At 45.7% G+C, this 10,000-nt stretch overlaps 1 protein-coding gene across 2 annotated transcripts in view; it reads right to left on the reverse strand.

Annotated features, from left to right (window-relative positions):
- The window catches only part of nlgn1 (neuroligin 1), a gene marked incomplete at its 3' end in the record, with an annotated part of 292,084 nt that extends 284,774 nt beyond the window's left edge, over nucleotides 1-7,310 (reverse strand). For both annotated transcript variants that reach the window (XM_080506556.1, XM_080506555.1), the window contains exon 1: nucleotides 7,190-7,310. In XM_080506556.1, coding sequence (XP_080362682.1) covers nucleotides 7,190-7,295 — 106 coding nt within the window. In that variant the 5' untranslated portion in view covers nucleotides 7,296-7,310. The remainder of the gene's footprint in view (nucleotides 1-7,189) is intronic.
- Between the last annotated feature and the right edge of the window lie 2,690 nt (nucleotides 7,311-10,000).

Consider the following 10,000-nt stretch of genomic DNA (forward strand, 5'->3'; position numbering starts at 1 on the left):
TTTTGCGTCTTTGCATTTGTATTTGCTTTAAAACAAGGTGAAATGTAGTTCTAAGCAAATATATAGAATATGTCACAATATGTACTCTTTTGCCAATTGAATCCATACTTTGTTGAGCTGTAGTTTTTTTCAAAACTACCTGCAACTTCGCATGACGTACAATTGTGGTCGGTTTCATACTCCCTTACTTGCTCTTTCCACATTTAAAAAAAAGCCTCCTCCCATTAAAACCTTAAAACTTTAACAGTCAAAAGAGTTCCAGTAAGTGCCTGCGCGAAGGGTTAACGACAACAAACGGATTATTGAGAAGAAAAACCTGGGAGCAGATTTGGAGTTGTTGACGGAGAAGAGAGAAGAGAAGTGAACGGCGTATGAAGCAGACTGTAGGACGAGGTGGTTAATAATAGAGGCTGTCGCTGAGAACCGAGAGCGGCGGCAGCCGTTCCCGCTAGAAAACATTAATGAGCCAACAATTCTCATTTAATGGCTCTCAGAGTTGACCCCAGTCTTGTATGGCCCCTACACTTGTGCTACTTGCAGACAATGTTCACTCTCCAAGTTTCATATTTGCGTGGACAGTAGCGCGGGACTCACTTCTAACTTAATTGACTTGAAGTGGAATCTGAATGGAGGCCATGCTTTGTTTAAAAAAAAAAAAAAATGGGGGTGGGGTGATGTGTGTGCTCGTACATAAATTTCACCGTTGATTGTTCATTATTAATTCCCTTGCGTCGCCTCTAATGTGTTCCGAAGACGTGGGGGTGAGACGGGGTGAGGGGAAAATACTCGTCTGATTGGATAAGCTCACAATTCAAGGGCGGCCAAGACACATAAAACTCGTTTGAAGAAGCTCATTGTTCAACTGGTTGGAAAAATACACCCGAATCAGCGAAAGGCTTTTAAGTTATAAATTACTCACGTCAACGGCAGCATCGCTTTTATTTATTTATTTATTTATTTATTTATTGGTTGGTACTTGGAATACATTAGTGTAAAAAAAAAAAAAGTAGGAATTTTTGCCTGTTTTGCGTGTGTGTGTGTGTGTGTGTGTGTGTGTGTGTGTGTGTGTGTGTGTGTGTGTGTGTGTGTGTGTGTGTTTTCACTACAAAAAACAAAACAGCAGCACCCTTCTAGTGGTCGGACATGAAAACGACATCATTTTCACCATTCCTCCCGTTTTCATGTGAATGAACACTGTTTTCAAAAATGTTGCTGGCGTATACATGAAAACTATTCCAAAACAACAACAAAAAAACAAAACCGGCGTCTTATTGTGGTAAACTCGCACAGCGGTCTGTGCGATATATGACCACTGCACAAATACGAACCTCGAAGTTGCATAAATTTGCTGCAAGAAAAAGACTCTTTGATCAGTGAACCATTGAAGTACCCTCAAGTACGTATTACTTCCTTCAAGGGTCCTTTAAGCTCACGGTTTCCATCGTCAAGCATCTTATTTTGTCGGGTCTAAAAGATGGTTGTTGTGCTGCACTTCCATCAGCCGGGCTGGAGGATGTTTGTTCTGAGCTGGAGGTCTGATGGACGTCCGTCCAGCGACGGGACGTTTCTAGACGGTTTCAGGGATTAATGGAACATTGTGGAGAGCGAAGAAGACGAACCGCGGCGCCGCGTCCTCAGATCTCAGAAACAGAAACGGACGTCCCGGCACGTGGTCACTTAATGACCAAACTCCCTCCCACAGACGACTCGCGTGCTACTTTTAACTATACAGAGTTTGACTTTTTAAATCTCCTTCCAGCACAACTCGGCACCGAACGACGGTCCTTATGAGGTCGTTGAGATGAGATCTGCAGTTTACTCTGCTCTGCCTCGCCACGCGCTCCATGTGTATGTATTGTTTCATGGCTCTTCATCGGCTCTTCAGCGGTACTTCATCGAATCTTCATTGCTCTTCTTCGTCTCTTCCTCGTTACTTCATCGGCTCTTCATCTGGACTTCATCGGTTCTTCTTCAGCTCTCCTTTGGCTCTTCATCGGTACTTCATCGGCGCTTCTTCGGTTCTTCATCGGTACTTCCTCGGCACTTCTTCGGTTCTTCATCGGTACTTCATTGGCTCTTCTTCGGTTCTTCATCGGCTCTTCTTCGGTTCTTCATCGGTACTTCATTGGCTCTTCATCGGCTCTTCTTCGGCCCTTCATCGGTTCTTCTTCAACTCTCCTTCGGCTCTTCATCGGCGCTTCTTCGGTTCTTCATCGAATCTTCATTGGCCCTTCTTCGTCTCTTCCTCGGTACTTCATCGGCTCTTCATTGGTACTTCATCGGCTCTTCTTCGGTTCGTCATCGAAACTTCATTGGACCTTCTTCGTCTCTTCCTCGGTACTTCATCGGCTCTTCTTCGGCCCTTCATCGGTTCTTCTTCAGCTCTCCTTCGGCTCTTCATCTGTACTTCATCGGCTCTTCTTTGGTTCTTCATCGGTACTTCATCGGCTCTTCTTCGGTACTTCATCGGCTCTTCTTCGGTTCTTCATCGGTACTTCATCGGCTCTTCTTCTGTACTTCATCGACTCTTCATCGACTCTTCATCAGCTCTTCATCGGTACTTCATCGGCTCTTCTTCCGTACTTCATTGACTCTTCATCAGCTCTTCATCGGTACTTCATTGGCCCTTCATCGCCACTTCATCGACACTTCATCGGCTCTTCATCAGCCTTCATCGGCTCTTCATCAGCCTTCATCGGCTCTTCATCGGCTCCTCATCAGCGCTTCATCAGTACTTCAACAGCCCTTCATTGGCACTACATCAGTACTTCATTGACTCTTCATCAGCACTTCTTTGACTCTTCATCAATTCATCGCCTCTTCATCGGCTCTTCATCAGCCTTCATCGGCCCTTCATCAAATCTTCATCGAATCTTCAGCGGCTCTTCATCACTTCACTGCTGGCTGCCTCTCTCTCTGTTTGCTCTCTATCAAGTTTCAATTGTTTTGTCAGTAAAGAAGCATTTTCCAAACACACGATGGCCTCATGTTGGAACTTTTCGAATTGTTCGGAGGTTACAAGTCGGGATGCAACGATACAACTTTTTTTAAACGGATGAGCAGAAGTACGAGTACTAACCAGCAGCTAAAACCAATACAAGTACTTATTAGATGGCATAAAGTGTAATTTATACTCTGGTGATGAAGTTGCTGTTGTCGTACGAATGATTTTCCAGCAGAACGTAATTCAGTCTACATTTATTTAATACGGACGACGTCACGTTAGACTCACACGACTCTTTGGTGAACTGTCACATGACCTGCTCACTCTGACATCGGCCTTTTGGTCCAATACTAAAAATACAGCATGTGAACCCAAAACAATTATATATATATTTGTAGCTGAGAGTTCATTAATCATCCTTTCTTTCCACGATGTCCATGTAGAGTCCGTCCAAAAATGTGAGACTGTAGTAAAGATTGTGGTATTTATTACTATATAACCAGCAGTCATCAGTCACTCACTGGATTCAGATTGTAAGTCTGAATCCTTTTAAGTCACGTATCCTGTAAATGATAGATTGAAGGAGTAATTATTGTGTTTTTCTTGACTTTTTTGTTAATCCTCAAATTTTACGCAAAATAAAAATGCATATGTAGTTTGGTCCTCGATCGCAAACAACGCAGCAACATTCAGTCCATGGCAACCAGAGAAAACCTACAGAGCCGCAGGGTAAACACGCAAACTGCACAACCGTGAGCAACACATTTATGGTTTTTAAATAACAGTAATCACAGAATGCCGAGAGATCTGCCACTGGCGTCACTTGGTCTATAACACCCGTTACAGTTCAAACCATCAAATGACCTTCTCACCAATGTTCTCGCAACACCACGTGTGAGCTATTACAAAATAATGCGCACACTGATCGCAACCTATTCCCGCACATCGGTGGACAAACGCATCGCGACATAAAGCAATAGTCCATTTTTCTCCCTGCTTTAATAATAGAACTGTTGTATTATACATTTCTTGAACACATGAAAGTGTAAGTAGACAACCTGAGAGGAGGCGGAGCCTGAGGCCCTTCGCTGATCTCTGGCGCCCCCACAAGGCTGTCGGAGACGTTCCTCGTGAAGGAACGCTGCTTTAGAACGACCGACTGCCCAACGCCATAATGAGGAATTGTGCTCTGCACAAGGTAAAGATGGTTCCGGAATTAACTGAGGAGCTCAGAGACTGGATGGAAAAAAATTTAAATTAAAAATTAAAAGAAACTATCCAGATAAATCTCCCGCAGAATGAAGGAAAATCTCCACGACCGATGCTTTGTGTGTCAAACACACTCGGCGTGCTTCCCGACCACGTAGTTGTCAGAAGAAGAGCAGGAAGCGGAGAGGTGAGAGTTGACATGTACACGAGGAGCAAGGCCGAGACGGGAGGTACGATATGTGACGGAGCCGGCAGCCGCCAAGACAATGACATTAACACCAAGACCTTATTAAGGACGCTGTCAGCATCTCCCTCTCTCTCACACACACACACACACACACTCTCTCACGCTGACATATCCACACACACAAACCAACATCCACGGAGGGAGCTGGTTGAGCGACTGGGGGAGGAGGGGGGGGGGGGGGGGGGTGGGGGGGAATTATCTTGATGAAACAGTGCTTGATACAGTCGCCTGGACCAACCTCTGCTTTCTTTTAATGGAGATTACACAGTCAAGGTCCAGCCTCAGCTCATCTTGTTAAACACTGCGCACTGCTACATCACCTTGTGTGTGTGTGTGTGTGTGTGTGTGTGTGTGTGTGTGTGTGTGTGTGTGTGTGTGTTGTGTGTGCGTGTGCGTGTGTGTGTGTGTGTGCGGTGTTTAGGACATCGGGCCTGATCTAATATGCTTGCAATCCCGCCGCACATCAACCATCATTACTGCACAACCTCCTGACCCCCCCCCCCCCTCCCCCCCCCTCTCGCTGGCAGCCAATCAAATCGCCCACACTCGCTGACAAGGCGAGAGCTCGCGGTCGATACCCGAGAGGAGGAGAATGCGCCGGCTTTGCACCTCGCCGCTACTCCATCATCACAAGGTCTACAAATTACAAGTCTGAGTCAGGGATTTTTTTTGTTTGTTGTTGTTTTGTTTTGGGGGTTTTCCACCCCCCCCCCCCCGTCTGTGTGATGTTGTCGTCGCTTCCGTTGGCGGGGATTTACAAAGTTTGACGAATCTGAAAATCTCACCCCCCACCACCCCCCCACCGTGCAGCTCGCTGGACTTCCAGGGAGGAATACTGGCTGTGACGTCTTGCTTTTCCTACTCGAGCCTCGTAACCCTCGGAGGCACGACCTACCAGGCCCTACACTCTCACACGTGGGGTCAAAAAATGACCCCCCCCCCCCCCCCCCAATTCAAATCAATGCGTTTTGGCAAAATACTGGGTTGTTATTCTTCAAAATCTTTAAACAAAGAGTTGCAATATTTTCATATTATTATACACTATTTCACACTGTTATCTATATTATTGTTATTATTATTATATAATACCTACTTCTAATGGCTCTGCCACTGCACCTTACTATTTATTTATCTTGCTTTTACCTCGTGATTATTTCTAAGTGCCCATGTTCCGTTCTGTGTTTTACTTTATGTCTTATACCCAGATATTTTTATATTTTTATTTCTTACTTTTATTACTGTTCTATTGTATTTTATAATATTCGTATGTACCAGATTGCTGCAACAAGACAATTTCCCTTCGGGGATGAATAAAGTAATTATCTATCTATCTATCTATATTCCAGGTATTCCTCAGAAAACATGTTTGTGACATGAGACCATTTGTATTTTTATTTATCCTTTCACTAATTTTAAGAAATTGCAGTTTTTGTATCACGACCCCACTGTTCCACAAGCAGTGCCGACGGAATCTTCTCGGAAACTTTAATTCTTAGCAACTCTGAAGGTCTCACTTACACATCTGATGCAACTTTGACTGTCAACACAGTTGCATGAGATGTGAGCGATGACATCACACGTGTAAGTGGGACTGTCGGAGTTGCTAAAGAATGAACGTTTCCTAGACGATTCCATCGGAACTGCTTGGGGTTCATTTTTGACCCCACGTGTGCATCGAAGGGTTAAACATGTCCTGAAGCTCCGTCTCTCTACTCAGACCAACACAAGCCGCCGAGTCAAGACCTGAATAGCTTGTAGACCTCCATCCACTTCCTCCTCTTGACTCTTGGAGGAGGACGGGTGGTGGTGGGAGGGGGAGGGGGGGTGGTGTAGGGGGGTGGGGGGTCGCGTTCGGCTCATACATACCTCCTTGTCTACATATTTTCTTTCCCGGTTTCCTGGCACATTCCTTGGATATTCTTTTGACTGTAAAATGAATAGAAGACTAAAGAATAACATGGAGCCCCTAAACGCGCGACGCACACAGGAGCTAGCATGCGCGCACACACACACACACACGCTCACACACACGCACACGCGTACGCACGCACACACACACAAAGCTGATTGACTGAGAGAGACTCAGAGAAGAAGGAAAGGGGGAGGAATAGAGGGGGGGGGGGGGAGTCACACCGGCTCAATCAGAGCAGTATTCAGTCTATCAGTTGGCGAGCCAGTCACTCAGCCAGTCAGCCAAATCAATCGGTGATGATCATGACAATGGCTGTCTTGTTTAATGAACTGTAGCCATTGTGACGGAGCACAATGTGCTATGATGAGCTCCAGACATGGGAGGAAATAAAAGAAGGAGGGAGGAGGAGGAGGAGGAGGGGGGGGGAGGGGGGGAGGGGGGAGGAGGTGGTGGCTGCAGAGGAAAGCAAATAAAGCAGCGAGTAAGAAGTGAGAGACTCGGAGGAGGAGGAGGAGGAAGACAGGACGGAGATAAGATGGAGGGAGGACGTGGTCCCGCCGGGCCACTCGGGGGGGTTGGTGGGGGGGGTGGGGGGGGGTCACACTCACTCTCTCAGGTTGGATAAGCAGAGTCATGCACATTAAAACATGCACAAGGTCATGCTTCCCCTCTCTCCACGGGACACACCGAGACAGGAGTGCACTCTCACGAATATGGAACGACACACACCCCCCCCTCCCCCCCCCAAAAAAAGACACAAGCCCCACCCCGTACCGGAGGGTTGCGGGTTTGACTCCCGCCCACCCTCCTAACCCCCCCCGCCCGCCTCCTGCCGCACCCGGCGAACCGATCCTGCCCCCCCTCTGGGCCAACTCACCATCCTCCGTGGGGACATAGATGTTGAGGTAGAGGCAGTCCTCGCTCTGGTCCTGGACGAAGGACGACACCACGTCCACGCTGTTGGTGAACCACACCGGCAGCATGACGTCCGGCAGCCGCCCCTCCACGATGCTCTGCGGACACACCGGCGCGAAGCGCGTGGCGTTGCGCACCTCCGGCCACGACGCCGGCGGCTCGGGGGGCTGGAAGCGGCGCTCGCCGGTCGGCGGCGCGGCGTAGGGCACGCCCAGGAACTGCACCACGGGCCCCAGGATCTCGTTGTTCAGCTCCTTCTTGATGCCGCGCAGCCTGCCGTACGCCGTGGTGACCACCGGGTCGCTCTCGTCCAGCCGCTGGGCCCACGACGACGACGATGACGCCTGCAGGAGCAGCAGTCCCAGCAGGAGCCACCGGGCGGCGCTCCGGGAACCGCCCGGCGCCCGGTGGCCCATCCTCCGGCTCCCCCCGGTGGCGGACTGAGGGAGCTGACGCCCGGCGTCCGGGCGGAGCCTCCACGTGGACATGGCCGCGGACTCTCGGACCGGTTCGTTTCTCGTTCTGTCTACAGGATTCCCGGATTTCTATCGGGGGTCGCACGGGGACATTAAAATACCAAAAAAAAATAAAAAATCACGCTGGGGCAAAAAAAGCAAGCGGCGATTAACTCCGGAGTGGACGAGCGCGGTCGCCGCTAATAATCCCTTTCGGAACGAGGCGCGTCGGCGACCATCCGGCGGAAACGAGGGCAAAGTGGCACGTTTCAAATTTACTCCATCTGGGGAAAAGCAACGACATCGGACGGATAAATCCTCGGGGCGGGGGAAAGTATATCCTCAGAGGGGTCCCGTCAGCGACCGCCGCAGCCGGGGGGAAAGACGCGACGGCGTCGTCGCGAGGCTTCCGACGAGCCGGTCAGTGGTCAGAGCCGCCATCGTCGCCGCCGCCGTCGTCGTCGCCTGGAGCCGCAGGGCGAGGATGAAATGTGTCTCCTGCAAAACACAGAGAGCGAGAGAGTGTGTTAGGTTAAAAAACCTGCAAGAATGAGAGAAGAGAGACGACCCCGGTATCGAGAGCAATAAAGAGTCAAAACAATATGTCCGCTTGTACAAGGACAGAGAAATGAATTCACCAGCTGAAGTTCATCGATCTGCAAAGATCTTCACTTCGCTGCCCCATTTGATTCAAAGTTAAAGTCGGCGGTTACATTTTCATACACAGATACAACAAAGCAGGTTAACACTGGTTCTCAGGCCTGTGTGTTTACATGTGTGTGAGTGTAAGTGTGTGTGTGGTTACACTTCTATGTGGTTTTCAATCAATCTTTTCGTGAATACAAAGAACAAAGACTCGTGGCCTTGCAGGTGTGAAACAGTGAACAGTGGTTATAATAGACATGCATGAATCAACGATAATTCACATAATGTTAATTCCCATTATATCAAGTACTAATAATTAACACAAAGGTCAAATTCACCTAGCGGAGTGATGAGTACATTTGTACTTTATATTACTGATTAGCACTCGGTGTAATGGGAATTAACATTTTGGTAAGTTATTCATTTGATTTTGGCACATTGTGTCCTCCATTGAGCCGAAAAGTAAATAGTACATCTATTTTTCATCGTTTTGGACTAAATATATAACATTAATTGCCATTAATTGTTTGTTTTTCTCAAGTATGAACCTGAGGCTAAATAAGGCTTGAATTAAGTATATAAATATGTGATTAAATGTGTTTTTTTATTAAATAGAATATGGATTGTATAGAAAAATAATCACTTCCCTATTTAATTAATAGATGGTCCGACGTACTGGACCATCTATTAATTAAATAGGGAAGTAATAGTAATTAGCCCCGCCCACTGACTTTGATGTTTGACAGATAAGATCAATTCACCAAGCAGCAACAGACCATGAAATAATTAAATAGGGGAAATAATTTTATGTTTTAGTTTTTGTTTTTTTTATACATGAAAGTAATTAGTATTTTAATGAATTAACTGACACATTTAAATAATTATTCAATGATGTCTTTGTCTATTCATTTCATTTTGGCACATTGTGTCCTCCATAGAGCCGAAAAGTAAATAGTACATCTATTTTTCATCATTTTGGACTAAATATATAACATTAATTGCCATTAATTGTTTGTTTTTCTCAAGTATGAACCTGAGGCTAAATAAGGCTTGAATTAAGTATATAAATATGTGATTAAATGTGTTTTTTTATTAATTAGAATATGGATTTTATAGCAAAATAATTACTTCCCTATTTAATTAATAGATGGTCCGTCGTACTGGACCATCTATTCATTAAATAGGGAAGTAATAGTAATTAGCCCCGCCCACTGACTTTGATGTTTGACAGATAAGATCAATTCACCAAGCAGCAACAGACCATGAAATAATTAAATAGGGGAAATAATTTTATGTTTTAGTTTTAGTTTTTTTTATACATGAAAGTAATTAGTATTTTAATGAATTAACTGACACATTTAAATAATTATTCAATGATGTCTTTGTCTATTCATTTCATTTTGGCACATTGTGTCCTCCATAGAGCCGAAAAGTAAATAGTACATCTATTTTTCATCATTTTGGACTAAATATATAACATTAATTGCCATTAATTGTTTGTTTTTCTCAAGTATGAACCTGAGGCTAAATAAGGCTTGAATTAAGTATATAAATATGTGATTAAATGTGTTTTTTTATTAATTAGAATATGGATTTTATAGCAAAATAATTACTTCCCTATTAATAAATAGATGGTCCGTCGTACTGGACCATCTATTCATTAAATAGGGAAG

This window comes from Blennius ocellaris, assembly GCF_963422515.1.
Source record: "Blennius ocellaris genome assembly, chromosome: 12".
NCBI classification, from domain to species: Eukaryota; Metazoa; Chordata; class Actinopteri; order Blenniiformes; family Blenniidae; genus Blennius; species Blennius ocellaris.